The 15,967-nt window shown below is 32.6% G+C and overlaps 2 protein-coding genes across 3 annotated transcripts; both read right to left on the reverse strand.

Moving 5' to 3' along the window:
* Positions 1-108: 108 nt before the first annotated feature.
* Positions 109-3,251, reverse strand: LOC111410612 (abscisic acid 8'-hydroxylase 4-like). Its single transcript, XM_023041043.1, has 8 exons — positions 2,877-3,251; positions 2,403-2,724; positions 2,109-2,258; positions 1,769-2,017; positions 1,576-1,665; positions 1,339-1,417; positions 830-936; positions 109-718 (listed from the first exon to the last, which is right to left on the reverse strand). The coding sequence occupies exons 1-8, from the start codon at positions 3,071-3,073 to the stop codon at positions 581-583; spliced, it is 1,332 nt and encodes a 443-aa protein (XP_022896811.1). The 5' UTR covers positions 3,074-3,251; the 3' UTR covers positions 109-580.
* An 8,710-nt stretch (positions 3,252-11,961) lies between these two features.
* LOC111410613 lies at positions 11,962-15,563 on the reverse strand. 2 transcript variants are annotated; one of them, XM_023041045.1, is made up of 4 exons: positions 15,364-15,563; positions 15,003-15,204; positions 12,529-12,641; positions 11,962-12,440 (listed from the first exon to the last, which is right to left on the reverse strand). In XM_023041045.1, exons 1-4 carry the CDS (start codon positions 15,454-15,456, stop codon positions 12,324-12,326), a joined length of 525 nt encoding a protein of 174 aa, XP_022896813.1. In that variant the 5' UTR covers positions 15,457-15,563; the 3' UTR covers positions 11,962-12,323. The 2 variants fall into 2 exon arrangements, with proteins under 2 accessions (XP_022896813.1, XP_022896812.1); XM_023041044.1 differs by having other exon boundaries at positions 15,003-15,237.
* Positions 15,564-15,967: the final 404 nt, after the last annotated feature.

Consider the following 15,967-nt stretch of genomic DNA (forward strand, 5'->3'; position numbering starts at 1 on the left):
AAGATTATGAATGATCTAATGAGAACTGATACTCATACTATGCTAAGCATCGTAACATGTCATATCAATCTATCAATAGATAAGAAATTTAATTCAAATCTTAAAACCTATCGTAAATTTATCCACCAATAAATTGATATGTCATGTTATCGATACTTATAGTAACATGATTACCCATGCTTATGTTCTAAAGTTTTAAAATATTGGTGCGTACACTGACCCAACTTGATGGGTTAAACAAGAAAAAAATCAAATTTGACTTAAAAATTGTTTCAATTATGATTTAAATATTATACATCAACTGTCTAATGGAGGCTTCACTGAAGTAGATTGATCTAGATATAGTTCTTAGACTTTCTAGTCGAGATCAACAAAATATGTTGTGACGATTTTACTCTATTGATCAAGATTATGAAGACGTTATGAACTTCTTCACGTACAATAACAAATTTACACATCTTTTAAGTAGTAAGTTTGAAAGCGATCATTAGTTGGAGAAATATTTCGCTCAGGGCATGGTGCAGGAATAGTTATTTTACCGGATAGATTATTTTATTTTATTTATTATGATTTTGGTAAATTAGTAGTAATTATCGTACCTTAACTTCGTCACCAGTCGATGGATAAAAATCATCATCTCCAGCTTGGCAAGTTCATTTCCAGGACAAGAATGGGCCCCATTTCCAAATGGCATGTAAGTATTGGGTTTTGGGGCAACCTGCAGCCACAAAAAATTAATAAAACATGACCTCAAAAATTTATATTTCTTTTTATTTTACTTTTCTAGAAATGTTTAGAAAATATGCTTTTCTGTTCCATTATTTCATACCTCAAATCTGTGTGAATCGAAATTTTGAGGTTCATTGAAATATTCTGGATTGTGATGAATATTCCTAAATAGTGGCATCACCTTCCAACCTTTGGGAATAAGATAACCTGTCAATATATTTCACGTGTCAACCTCTTTCGTATTTTATTTCAAAATACATTGAAATAGAAAATTATGACCGGCGTTTCCGTTAACATGCTTTTGATTGGAGAATCTGAGTCCCCTCAAGTGACGGATATCGTTAACGTGGACAATAAAATTACGTAACCTATATTCGGAGGAAATATTGTCAAGATTCAGTGGTGGGGTCAGATTCACATATTTAACATTAATTTCACGTAAGATTTTAACATTCATCATGATGTTTTGCATCACTTGGGGATCCAGATTCACATATTTAGATTAGTTGAGGACTAAAAAGCTCACTTTATAAGGTTGAGGAGCCAAAGTCAGGGTTAACTATCCCAACCCTAATACTATACCTTTTAATGAATTACTAGCATACTTACCATTATATTCCATATCAACCACAGCTTCCCTAAAGGTGAAAGACACTATGCTGGACATCCTCAAGCTCTCCAAAATGACCTGCCAATGTAAATGTTGCTAGATGACTCTTCCGTTTTTGTGTACGATTGATTAAATATGATTACAAGTGATTGAGAAAGAGGTGCACGTAACAAGATGAGAACAAATATTGACATTTTTTATTCTTAAAAATTGTTTTAACATTTACGTCAGGGTACCTTATATGTGAATGGCATATTTCTAGTTTGAGCCCATGTCAATGGCCTCTTTCCTTCATCATTTTCCATATAGATTGCTTTTTGTTCTGCCTGCAGTGATTGTCACAATTGTAATTCGTCGAACTTTAAGATAGAATCTAAAATACATTCATCCCTTTAAGCTTTTAGTCGAGGTAGTTTAACAAGTAATTACCTTAACGGCTTCAAGAAGTTTCTGGTCGTCATTAAGGTATTTGAGAATCCATGTTATAGTGCTTGCAGTCGTATCTTGAGCAGCAAAAAGAACTCCAATAATATTATCAGAAATTTCATCCTCTGTTAAAGTTTGCCCTTTTTCGTCTATGAAATTGAGCAAATGCCCCAAAAGGTCCTTTTCCAATAATTTTTTCTCCTTTCTCTCAGAGAGTATCTCACTAAGGATCTTCTTAAGCCTTTTTCTTGCCTAATTCATCACGAAAACCAGTCAATTGTAAATTTTTAACAGCGTGTACCTTAGGCTAATACTGTTGTACATGCTGTTACTTATTTTGTACCTGCAGAGCTTTGTGATATGCAGTTCCTGGAATATTTGTAGGGAAAGAATTATAGCCTTTATCTATTATGCAGTAGTTTTCCTTCAGTTCTTCCCTCTGTTTTTTCTCCAAGTGGCCAAAAATAGCTAAAATGCCCACTTCAAAAGCGAACTGTAGACGATTCATGACAGGTATTAGAAAAATGTGGAGGACCCTACTCATACAAGCAAAATATGAAGTCGACTAATCGGATTTTTTATTTTTTATTATTATTCAGTTGAGTTCATTGCTAGATATACTGGAAGCGTGAAAAACCTTTTTCAATCCTTGGAAAGTGTTAATCACTTGTCCAGAGGTCCATGACTCCAAGGTTGAGATGGCTATGGCTTCAATACCAGGAAGTAGTTTCCGCAGAAGCTCGAGGGATAATGAACTCTGAACTAGCTTCCGGAGGTGGTTATGGTAGTCTCCTTGGTGGAAAAACAGGGCGGAGGGCCCGATCATTTTCTCTTTACTCTTCGGATATGTGGGCTTGAACAAGTGAGCATGAGTCACCAGCACAAATCGAGCCGCTTCCGAACTTGCCAGCATAACACAAGGACACCCGAGAATATGTGTTTTGAATATTTCTCCATATCTGCATGAGATAAACACCATGCACATCAGATCCTAAGTTCTTTAAAAACCCAGAAAAAAATAAGTTAAAATCTTGTCTGTTGACGGTCGTTTTGTCGAGAATCAATATTCTATAACGAACATGCAACGTCCCAAGAAGTAAGAAAAGAATACCTTTTTTGCTTATTAGAAAAGAAAATATTTGGGTCTTTGGAGTATAACTGGAGAGTCTCTCCAAGGTAAGGCCAACCCATGGAGCCTGGTGGCAATTTGAGTCTTCCTTTATATTTTTTGTTCTGTTTTTTTGATAAATAATATGAGAAAAGAGTAGAAAAAAATAGAAGACATATGATAGAAGAAACGATATCCATAGAGAATGCTTCCTTTCCCCTTGAAGCAAGTTTATATGGAAGAGATTTCGGAATGAAAAATCTGTTGAGTTTGAGGTTGAGAAGAGTATGAAGTGTGATTTTCAAGTGTCAGTGAATGAGGATTTGCAAGTGTCAATGAATGAGATGATCAGTGATAGAGAGGAGAAAGGTTTATGGTTTATATAGAGCCATAAGGGTTAGTGGACAGCAATGGGAGAATGGGGTTTAGCAAATCTTGAATACTACAAAAGTACTACTATTAAATTTACGCACTAGCAATGTTGATGGATGTTGGACCACTATTTCCCTCGCGCTCACATGAACATGAGATGTGTTATGGCCAATACGAACTATGCCACGTGTTAACACGAAAAATTTCTGGTAAAATCTCGGCTCTCGCTCGTCAAGGATAGGAAAACCTTACTCAAGTAAAGGTCGAGAACTCCTTACTCCTTCAAATTGCATTTTGTGAAGTCTAGGAGCACATTTTATTGTGAAAGATAGAAGTTTGTAGAACGCAGACAATGATAAGATATTAAAGTTGTCCTCTTGTATAATGGAACATAGATTGTTTCCTACTTCAAATTTCTCGAGGTGACATGTTGGTTCTTAAAGGCAATCAAAGAATTAAGTCACCTACACAATCTTTGTGTTCCTCCCTTTTTGCTAGTTGCTACAAACTTTTCACAATATTGATTTGAGTTTCTTCTAGATGATCAATCATATATAGCAGTCACAATTAATTATTGAATCAATAATGATGCCTTTAAATGTTTTTACATTTGCATTCAACAATAAGGTTTAATTTGTCAACACTGGTTACCTCCTTAACCGTATAATGAACTCGAATATTTTGAATTTAGGAGTATATGTTAAATATTACAGTTGAGACATGAGAGAATTATAAATTACAATCATACTAAAAATAAATAAATTTGGAGACTATTTACTTAAGTAAATCAATCACATAAATATTTACTGTGAAGAAAAATGAGGTGGTGTGGCTTTTTAATTAATTTTCATTGAATTGTTGACCTTTGTTAGTTATGTGAAAAGTTGACTTTAACCATGTTTGAAATATTTTGTTTGAATTTATAAAATATAATAGTAATATTTTAGATTAATTAATTAATGCTGATTATATTGCACTAAAAGTCTCTAATAGGAGATTATTGTACTTTTGCTCCCCAATTTTTTGGTCGTGTTGTTATCCTCAACTATCATTAATTTGTAAAATTTATCATGATGACTTTTTTGTTCAAAAAATCTATTAGAAGTACATAAAAATATTTTTCTTCCAATGGTATTTTTATAAATAAGAAAAAGATAATCGAATACAAAAACCTAACATATATGGAATATGCCATTTGTATATAATACAGTGTCCATAACGATATCTACACTTCTCACATAGAGGGGAAACTACTTCGGATAAATTATATTTTAGGAATATACTACTTATACATAATGTTGTGTCTATAAAGTTGTTCACCCCTCTTACATGAAGGGGAATCCATTTCTGATAAATTATATTTTTATTCGAATTGGACCCTTTTCTATGTGAGGAGGATGAACATCGTTATGGATACCCTAATATACATATAGTATAATTCCTATATTTTATTCGAAATAAGTCCTCCACCATATGAGGGGAATGGAAACTCTAATATACATGTAGTATAACCCAAAGGGACCTTTTATAACACGGTAAGGGTAAAAATGTAATGTACACAAAATCCCGAAATCGCAAGGCTCCCATTTTTTTCCCAGTGAACCGGCGGTGCAATCCAACTTATGTACACCAGCAGTTTAGCATTTGATACTTTCTAGATCAATGGTCAACATGTCATGTCAAATTTCTGATGGACAAAAGTCGGTGATAAACGGTTAAGAATCTTCGGGACTTTGGGACCCTTTCTCTACTCATCTTCTCTGTGACGTCGTCCTTCATACAACCGATGGGCCTGCCAGTCAACGTATCTTAACGCGACACGTATGCAGGAACATGAGCTAGGACGGCAAGGGTCTGGTACAGTGTGGGCGAGACCATAACGAGGATAGTTACCTTATTTGGTAATATGTCGGCGCATTTAATGGCTAATGAATTCAATGGGTGACCTCAAATGAATGGAAATTCTTGCATGATAATGCGTTCAGACACAAATACTGAATCAATTTGATTGATACAAAAAGCATGTGAGATGTTTGGTCGAACGTGTTATGTATATTTTTGGGTACATATTATTAGGATTTGAAAAATATATAAATCATTGAGTAGTAAAATCTAAGAAATTTACATTATGGATGTCCTAAAAAGGAAAGATTAGCTCTGTCCTTATGTCTCGAGATGTAGGATTTACCGAGAAAAGAAGTTTAAGAAATATCAAATCTCAGCATATAGTTTAATTGTTACATTTTATGAATCGTTATGCAAAGTAGGTAGACAATTATGATTATGCCCTTAAGAGCAAGAAGAAGATCGAGCTCATTCAACTCAGTTCGTTATGTAAGTTCACTCGAAATATGAAACTTTTTCCTCACTAATGTTAAGGTCCTCCATCATTTTTTATTGTTGTTCTACACCATAATTCTTGTTTATTTTTTTATGATTTAATTGCATCAAAGGTCCTAAAACTTTGTTCATTGACACACTTATATCCCTAGCTTTTTCGTTATATTCTATCATCAATCTTTTATTAATTAGTACATATTTTCGTTGATGACGATTTATATCAAAATATTTTGTTATCATACGTGAAACAAGAAAAAAAAAATATTTTGTCGAACTTTCGTATTTGTTATTTCTTACTTATTTAAGTATATGATGGTCAATTAAGTCTTTTTACGTCCTCATCTAGATTTTTTTGGATAGAAACCATCATTAGAAAAAATATATATATGTAATCAATGGAGGATTGTGATAAGAATTCAACAGAAAAAGTTGGGACATACATACTACAATGAGCACATGTTAGAGAATTTCAATGCAATAAAATATTAAGAAACAAATAAAAATTATGATTTCAATATAACCAACGATAATAAACAAAAGTCAAAGATTTTTATTGCAATTAAAATGCAGTGTAACAAACAAAAATTATGTCGTGACTATAAACCAAAATTGACTGTTAACCATCCCCATTCCTAGGATTCTCAATCTTTCCACTTCAACCTCTTCGCATTATTCATGATATGCATGATTATACCAAAGAATATTTTTCAAAAGAAGAATGAAAAAAGGCAGTACGGTCCGGCACGGCACTTGACATTATAAATCAAAAAGATTCTTTAGGATAAATTTGTGACCAAATTTTCCACTCTTTACAGTAGCCATTCTTTGGGTCAACAGTAATTTAAAAGTCTCACTCCAAAAATGTTGTGACTTGTGAGTGAAGAGTACCAAAGAATCATCTCACTTTGATAGTGTGATTTGGGGTTTGCCTTTTGCATCAATTACTAGTTAGTTATATCCTAAATTAGGATTACAAAATGTGTACCAAAAGTTGAAAGTGACAGACCCACGAGGTTTACGTTATTAATCAATTATTTGAAAGGCATGTTTAGTATACAGAAAATACGTGGCAGAATTTCTTATACCAACTTAGATTGACACGGACAAAATGAAATAGGATATCATAACTTTGATTAACAGCCATATTTCATGACACCAATACAATTTTAGTCTATATTACCCAGAATTAAAGTCTAAGAAAATACTCTAAGCTCAATTAATTAGACTCACTCCACTTCAAGCACATTTCTACTATATTGATTTGAACATGGGACCTCCCACTTTGACACAAAGTCATAAAGGGTATTGTCATCATTTTGATGAAAAGTTATTATCCATAACACAAATGCGATATACCCTATATCACCAGAATCAAGTTCGAAAATCTACTTCAAGCCTACTCAGTTAGGTTCACCCTCATTTCAAGCATACTCCTGCAATATGAAATAAATCAAAGTCTTGTATACGTCAAAGATTTAGAAAAAATCGGGTACATGTTTGTTATTGTTGAATGCTATTCTATCTTTTTTGTTGAACATGCCACGTGTAATTAACAACATAGGAAATTCAATAGTAGCACGTCTCTTAATGATGTTGTGCAAGAAGAAGCATAATTTGGTCCTTTATTTCTAACGTGCATAAACCACACATGGTTCTTAGTTATTAGTTATAGATAAAGTGGTGGATTAATGTCAATGTCTATCAACTTATATGTGGCATTGGCTTTTAGGTTTTGTTTACATTTTAACCCATTTTGTCAACAACTTTATCCATTTTAGCCTTTTCAAGATCAAATTGATATAATCCAAATGGCATTTCTCAATTTTAACATCATCTTCATCATTGTCAACAATATTCTTATTTATCTAATTATATATAGCAACGTGGATCGAAATCTATAAAAAGTTTCATAAAGTAGATTGTAAGACATAATAAATATACTTAGAGAACTATAATTTTTAAAATCAATCATCCAACCTCGTCATTGTGACCTCTTTTTTGAGGAAACACCCTTTTTTGGAAGTAGCACAATAATAAAAACGAAAAAAAAAAAAAAAAAGACTTGGAGTATCTGCTTTAATTATCATTTACATTACGCATCTTGATTATTTAGATTTCAGAACTTCTAACATCGAAATTTACCAATATTCGAAAGATACGTGTCACACCAGTTTTCTATTCACTCTTAGATATATTATTTCCAAATTTGCTAATTGGTTTGTTTTGAATAAACAAAATAATAATAATAAATAAAATAAAACCGAGCATAATGAGTAATATTGAGAATAGAAAGGAGGGTTGTATCAAAATCAAGAAAATCTGGAGTTTTGCTAGAAAACAAACAGGGAATAATGGTTCATCTCTTCCTGATTTGGACCAGCACCGGATAAAAAGCTTATTCCATTTTTGGAATATACGGCTAAAAGTAGAATGAAAAATAAGCTGAATGCCCTAAACCCACTCATTTTCTCTTTACAGAATTAGGAATTTAGGTGACAATAAATAATTAAAGAAAAATTAAATTTGATGGTGATCTCAACAAGGGCTTAGTACAATTTTCTTGGAGCTAATTTTAAATTTGTTAAGCTAGAGTAACATTTAATTAATCTTTTTTTTTTTTTTTTTATTAACTGGTCGAGCAACTAATCATTTTTTTTTGTTGTTATATTTGATTTATGCTACGTCGTATAGAATCATTCTAGACAATAACGTAATGTCAAGTCTGGTTTAATCTACATAGCTGTGTAAAACGTTGTGTTCCTTTGGAACGGCACACAGTTCCTTAAATCTTATAATTTTATGTTATTTTTATTAATGTCAAGCAAGATCTACATACATCCTGCCTCCACACCCTAGCGAGCATGCATGGGAGAACAAGCTTTCTAACCAAACTTGGATTGTCTTAAAAGAGAATTGAATTATTGTACTTATTGACAGTTCGATATATTTATTCATCTAATTCTATAATTACCGATCTTTAGATTGCAATAAACAATAACCTCTTTAAACTTAACGAAACATGTCCCCCACTCAAATTGTCTTTGGAGCTTCACTTGTATTGATTTCAATTAAAGTATTTTGTATTTTAGAAATCAGTTTGCGTAATATATTGTATTTAATTATAAGATTCATGGAAAAAAGGGGTGGGGGTGGGGTGGGGTGGGGTTCATTGCACAATTAAAAAAGGGAATTTTATAAATTTTTAGAGATAAGTTTTCAGATTGAAAGAATATCATATATATCGATAATTGAAAGAATATCTCTTATCGAAAAACATCTCCAATTGAAAGAATCTCAAAATCTCTCTCTCTAACGCAGAAATTGATTCTAGAAACACATAAAAATCATCACGAAAAAAAAAAAAAAACTGCAGAAATTTAGAGAGAACTACACTTTCGACTTTGGAAAATATTATTCTTTTTTGACGTTATCAGTTTGGATTGAAACAATTTATTACTTGTCTGGATCCTCCCACTTGGCAGACAATTTCAAAATTATTATTTGTAGAGCACAAAATTTCATTTTTAACATACGTGGCTGTGCGAAAACCTGGCAGATTTTGAGCCTTCTCATTTTCATATCATCATCAATGTCTGCCTGCCATTGCCATAACCTCCTTTGTATATAATTCATAAATAATGATAATAACCCTAAATAAATGAAGTTTTTGTGTGTGGCTCTTGAATTTGAGGAGAGCATAGATTTACCATAATTGCTTGTTTTTATTTTTCATGTTATGTCTCCATCTAAATAAATTTGCTACGACTATTTGTTAGCGTTCGAATTAGGCCAATGAACTAAATTTCTGTTTAGTTAGTTGATTTTTTAATGGGAAAGCAATATATACATATACATACACACAATGTCCTATTACTATAGACAATTATGAGAGCAGCTGAATTTTGACTAATTTTAAGAGAAATGGACTCCTCGTTAATGCTAGTCATAATCAATTAATTGAACATAGAATAAAATAGCATTAACAAGAATTGATGGACGCAATTTACATTATAAAACTGCAAATAACACATACGAGTTAATAATTTATTTAGAAAAGAATATGGTAGAAAATTTATCGAATAAAAAAATCGAGGAAATATGTGTAAAATTGAAAGAAAAGTCCTCAGAATCTTTTTATTTTGGGGGTCTTTCCTGTATTTCCTAAACAGCGCTCAGTAGTCTTTAGAACCAATTATGTTTAGCATTTTAAGGACGCGTTTGACAGGATTTCCTTTTTTACTTATAATTTTTATAGAAAAGTTTCCTCGAAAAGGTGCTTGAAAATTAATTTATAAAAGAATTTCTTCTTTTGGTCAAAGCTCCTAAATAGAAGAAGCAATTTTTTAAATTTAATCAAAAAATATTAAAGCAAATTATTAATTTCAAATGCTCATTTTGATTATCAAAAGTCATGCCAACGAGCTCTAAATCTGTTTTCTTTTTCTTTTTTTTCTTTTTTCTTTTTTTGAAGGAGGGGGGGGGGTTTTTTTTTTTTTTTTTTTTTTTTTTTTGGGGGGGGGGGGGGGGGGGGGGAGGTGAGGATTATGTCAAAATGCATTATTAATGGTCCAAAAAAAGAGGAACCTTTTACAGGAAAAACAACCTGAAATCAAAAGCCCAAAATAAATTGGCCCATTGGGTTTCAAGGCCCACATTGTGAGATAGTCCTTGTTGGACCCACTCTCTAAAACTCCTTTTTTCTCAAAATTGTTTTCAACACCACATTTTACAATGTGAAAATTACACCCTTCCCTACATTAAAAATCCACATTTCTAAATTCAGACCCAATGTTTAGATATTCTAAAATCAGATGTTTTTAATTAATTAATATATATATAATATTTATTTTTAATAAATATATAACACAATTTCAACCCCAAACCCTAATTATATCCCTCATTTATTCTCTCTCCAAACCCGTTCATCTCAGCCCTCTCGCCTCTCTTCTCTCGTCTCTCAACATCCATCTCTTCTCTTCTTTATCTATGCCGATGACACAGCTATCTTCTCTCCTTCGTCTTTATCGACGACGCAACTTGCATCACTGTCGTGAGATGTAGTGTAGATTGGCGATACATTGTGGCGAGGTGGACGGGGTATTTGTGACCAATAAATTGGTTCAATAAATTGGTTTGTGACTTGTAATTTATTAAGAGCCTGTTTGGGAGTGATTTTGAGAATTGATTTTTTGACCGTTGGGAGAAAAGTGTGGTCCACCTGTGAGAGAAGAAATCAAATATGACGGCTGGAATAGTGAAATAACAGTCAAAAAATCAATTTTTTGGGTGAAAAAATCGAGCCCAAACAGGCCCTAATTTGTGACCATAAAATTAATTGTGACCAATTATTATGATATAATTTGTGACTGATAAATGAATTGTGATCAATTAAAATTTTGATTTTGAGACTAATCAATGAATTGTGACCTAAGAAATTTTTGATTTGTGACCGACAAAGATGTGACCAATAACAATTTTGATTTCGTGACTTGTAAATTTTTTTATTCGTGATCGAAAAATAATATGTGACTTATAAAATTTGTGTTTGTGACTTATAATTTATTGAGTTGTGATCGAAAAATTAATCTGTGACTTACAAAATTTTTGATTCTTGATCGAAAAATAATATGTGACCTATAAATTTTTTAATTTGTAACTGAAAAATAAATTGTGACCAATAATATGATAAGTCGTGATTAAAAATTAATCCGTGACTAATTATTTTTGAATTTGTGACCAATAAACAAACTGTGACTTACAAAATTTTTGAAATGTGATCGTAAAAAAATTTGTGACATAAAATTTTTAATTTGTGATCAAAAAATAATAAGTAACTAATTATATCGTTAATTTGTGACCAAATTGTATAGATCTGTGACCTAAATATATTTAATTAATAAAATAATTAATTAACTAATTAAATTATAAATAATTTTTAATAAAAATATAATTTTAAAAATTTGAAACTTGTTTTCTTGTTTTTGAAATGTGCCATAATTAATTTCTTAGTTATGAAATTTTCCCTTTTACAATACCCACAACTTTAATCAATTTTCGTCAAAATCTACTAAAATTTTAATTTTTATCTAAACAAATATCAGCAAATACAGGTTAGAATCATTCAGCCTGCAAGCAGCAGAAAATGTAAATGAACTTAAAAGGCAAAAGTAAATAAAATGTTTGACAGGTGAATTGAACAGCATCAGAAAGAATTAAGCTCAGATCAAATTCTTTAAAATTTATTTTTTCTCAAACTCATTTTTAGTTACACGTTTTCTCTATAAAATAATTTTGCTCACAGGCCCATAATTTTTTCCTACTTTTCAACCACATGTTCCTTGAAAAAAAAAAAAAAAAAATCAATTTCCACATAGTCTTAAGAAGAAAGAGAATAGAATCTATTAACTACAGTCTTGTACGATACTGTATACTAAATATATCCTCATACCTCATCCTGCACACCTAACCCTAGACAGAAAGAGAACTCTTGTTTCTACAAACATATATCATCCATATTTACATCTACAACATCTATAAAATCAACATAATTTGATTTTTTTATTTTTTTGCAACCAACTGTTAAATTTCTTCCTACTATTTAATATGCAAAATTTGTTGGATGGCATCCTTTTTAACCATCTGGATTCATCTTGTAACACGAGATCTAAATTTGGAGTCTTTTCTTTGCTGTTATAATTCAAACGAACTATGTCGAGGAGTTTCATCAGGTTGGAGGATTTACAAAGCTCTCGAAGTATTCTGATAAGCCTTCACAATAGCCAGCTCTTCTCCTCCTGGAGTAGAACTATCAACAGTTGAATTGTCTACTGTGGGAAATTTCCCACAAGGCACAATCTGAAAGGACACGAACAGTAACTGATAAGAGATCATTACAATGTTCAGCTGCGTTTAGTACATAAAACAATTCAATTCTACGCATTACTTGATCGTGGTCTGAACTTTCCACTAATACTCTCTTCAATCTTTTGGCCCGAGACGAAATATTTGGTTGGTTGTTTTGACAGCCCTCATCCACAAAATTTTGACCTGTACCCTCTGAAAGATCCCGGACTATTTTAGTATTTTGTAACAGAACATTACAAAATAAAAATTACAGAAACTGAACTATATGGAGCATGTAAATCACTAAATTCGATTTGGAACCCATGCTTTTGGGAGATAAGGTTGTTATGCCCCCTTTCATGTGTCAAAACTTTTTCAATCAATATAAAAGGTATGGCCTTCCGGTGTCTCCTAATCAAAGATGGATAATTATCAAAATTAAATATTGGGTAGTAAAAAATGCTTTCTATTGAAGCTTCCTATGAATCATGACACTTTGCCGATGGAGTACCGAAGGCTGGCTCAATCTAGACTGCTTTTATCATTGACTAAGTTATTGTCAAAGACCCAATTTGCCATTTTATAAGAAGTGACCAAGATGCAAGGTATAATATATAATAGGCGAAAGGAGGTTACTTGCCACACTCCAATGAAAGTTAAAATGTCAAACAAGAGGGCGGAAAGAAATATTAACTGGCAACTCATTAAGCATCAGGAAAACGGAGATGATAAACTGGCCTCGGGTTGCAAATCATCAGTACATCAAACATACGCGAGATGCGCCATATGCAAGGGCAACATCGGGATTACAATTTAATGTCAAAAGGAGATGTTATCGTCACAACAAAGTGGTGGTGTCCTCAGTTACTGCTCTAAACAAAAGGTGATTCATAGGTAGCGTGGACATCCATGCTAAAAGGGGACTCATCAATGCAAAGCTGACATTTGATAATCCCCCGACATCTGAACCACCCTATATAAGTACTTCAAGTTTTTATTTCTACTTCTACTTTTGTTTTTTAGGAGCTAGTGATTTCATTTCTCCCCTTTTTAGGGATCGGGGGTTGTTGATTTCTCACTATCTTTCTATACCTATACTTTCATTTATCTCGACTTTGAAAATGTTGCTTCTGGTAGTGAAAATAGCTTGAATGACAGAACAATAGGATATGTTAACAAAGATGCAGATTACGAGCTTTTCCATCACCTATTCTGTGAAACGGTGTATAAAACTGAGAGGGGAACTGAGTCAATACTTGTGTGCACGAAATAGTGGCTCAACTCAGAAAAATCGTGAAATAATTGTAGGCTCCTAAGTCTTGACAGCAATGTGCAGTTAGAGTATGCAGATCAGACCAAAAGCACAGATTGGCAAACATGACAAATCCAAAAAATGAAATCTGCAGCAAAGGACGGACCAGGAAATCGAGCAGATGCTGAACAGTCAATAATCGAGTTTTCTTTAGCAATGATGTATAATGGAAATACTAATAAAATACAAAAGGCACAAGAGCGGGTGAAATAATTTTGGATCTTTTTTGCTAACGTGTGAGTTCTAAATTTCTAATTTAACGAAGGTAGAACCAACTTGTGAAGACAGAACTAGAACTGCTTGCAAGGCTTAATTTAATTTAAAAAGTCTTCTCTGGATTGACAAAATCCAGAAATTAAGAAATGTGGTTCAAAATGATCACTCTCAACCATGGTAACTAGGTGTCAGCAGCATCTGAATTGGGTTTACCATTGCTTGGAGTAACATTATATAAAAGACCAATCTGTTCCTGATTTTTAAGAAAATTTAATTTGAAATTTGAAGAAATTGAATTTCAAAGTAAGCATAGATAATTTATTTATCAACCTAAAGATTGGTCAACATAATTTAAATTCACTAATAAGAAAGAAGAAATTTCAAAAAGCAGATCATCAAGATCAACTAGTATCAAGATAGATGTTTAACTTCACTATAAGGATCTTGCTATATATACATCAAGATTTACATAAGGATTACATAATGCCACATGGTACTCTACCATTTGCTAGTTTAAAATACAATCACCTTTTTCATCTAATCTTTTTCCTCCACATCATTTTCGATAACCACTTATGTACCATTTTGACGTACAAATAACCAAATCTTTACGATAATATCTACCAATAGGTTTTCATGTATGGCTATTCATGCACGAATATACAATGCGACAGCTGATAGAATAGTACACCTGCATGCATATCCAGAAAAAACCAGCATGTCTGTATAGCTTATGCAGGAAAGGTGAAGGAGAAGATGGGAGAAATTTGTTTTTGCAGGCTATGTAACAAGGAAATTATATGGAAGCCTAGTTTATCTTATACGGTTTTAATTGTCCTGCTCTCCCTCCATCCACATTATTGGATAGGGGAAAGATTAGTTAATATTCCCAATATAGTATTGACAAAATGAAGAAATATAACAAGAACTCAGACTATTGTGTAGTCATAATCAAATTTTGAAAAATAACATAAAATACCACCACCTTAAAAATGAGAAATGTAAATAAAAAACAATCAATTGCGTCAAGGTTAAGTTCGATTCACCTGTCAGGAATTCTTCTTGCCGCGAACATGTTTCTAATCCTTGGGATGAGACTCGTTTCCTGATTAAGGGTTTATCAGCATTTTGAAGCTTCAGAGATCCTTGTATATCAGCTGACGGCAAAGGACTTTGTTTCCTCTTTTGTCTGGAACCATGGGAATCAGTTGAGGTATGCAAAAGCGGTTGTCCCCTTTCATAATTGATCTTTTGCGAACAGCCATGCCATAAAATGGAAAACTGAGAAAATAAATGACCAGACGTATTTCTTATTTAAAAGGCATTGCACATAGCTATGCAATCAGGAAGAGAATGTGACAAAAAATACATATAAAAAATGGACTTCATATGTTTTAGGTCCTCAACCTGCTCAGAAGTATAACGGACACTGGAAGGTTTCTTTTGAGATACGTTGATCTCACTCTTGTTCTGCTCCGAGCATTTAGCACGAAAACCCATTGACTGATTCAACTGTTTAACAAATGACACTTCCAAATGATTAAGGTATAAGTTGTGCTTCTCATTGGTCCATGCTCTACAATTATCCTGGAAAAAAGGTGATATTTAAGACGACTTCGCACTTCTACAGGCAAACTCTTATTCAAGAACAGATAAAATGGTTGTATATCCATGACAAATAATAAAATCTATTGAAGTATTTCGAATATTTTGTTCGCTTTTGCCTTCTTGCGTGAGAGTGATATAACTTTACAGGATAAGGCTTTGTTGAGTTGAGTTCATCATGTAAAATTATAATTTCACCTGTGCAAACACCATGTCCTCATGAATATGGAAGCAATCATGTGACTGACATCAATGAATACCAAAGTTCACAGCATCATCAAAAGACTTAAGTTACTAGAGATTTAGGGATTATCGCCCAAAGACTTTAAAAAGGAATTTTTCCAGTTGGAATTTGGAAACATTACTAAGCTTCCCTACAAAGTCAATAAAAATGCAAAGATTTCAA

This window comes from Olea europaea, chromosome 15 (genome assembly GCF_002742605.1).
Source record: "Olea europaea var. sylvestris chromosome 15, O_europaea_v1, whole genome shotgun sequence".
NCBI classification, from domain to species: Eukaryota; Viridiplantae; Streptophyta; class Magnoliopsida; order Lamiales; family Oleaceae; genus Olea; species Olea europaea.

What these genes read in the sequence shown, in the direction of transcription:
- LOC111410612 (XM_023041043.1), bottom strand. Translation starts at nt 3,073, where the DNA reads ATGGATATCGTTTCTTCTATCATATGTCTTCTATTTTTTTCTACTCTT. An exon ending in GGTTGATATGGAATATAATG is followed by an intron (nt 937 to 1,338) that starts GTAAGTATGCTA and finishes ATATATTGACAG; the next exon opens with GTTATCTTATTCCCAAAGGT. An exon ending in TCGATTCACACAGATTTGAG is followed by an intron (nt 719 to 829) that starts GTATGAAATAAT and finishes TTGTGGCTGCAG; the next exon opens with GTTGCCCCAAAACCCAATAC.
- LOC111410613 (XM_023041044.1), bottom strand. Translation starts at nt 15,456, where the DNA reads ATGGGTTTTCGTGCTAAATGCTCGGAGCAGAACAAGAGTGAGATCAAC. An exon ending in GCAAGAAGAATTCCTGACAG is followed by an intron (nt 12,642 to 15,002) that starts GTGAATCGAACT and finishes GGGATCTTTCAG; the next exon opens with AGGGTACAGGTCAAAATTTT. An exon ending in AAAGTTCAGACCACGATCAA is followed by an intron (nt 12,441 to 12,528) that starts GTAATGCGTAGA and finishes GTGTCCTTTCAG; the next exon opens with ATTGTGCCTTGTGGGAAATT.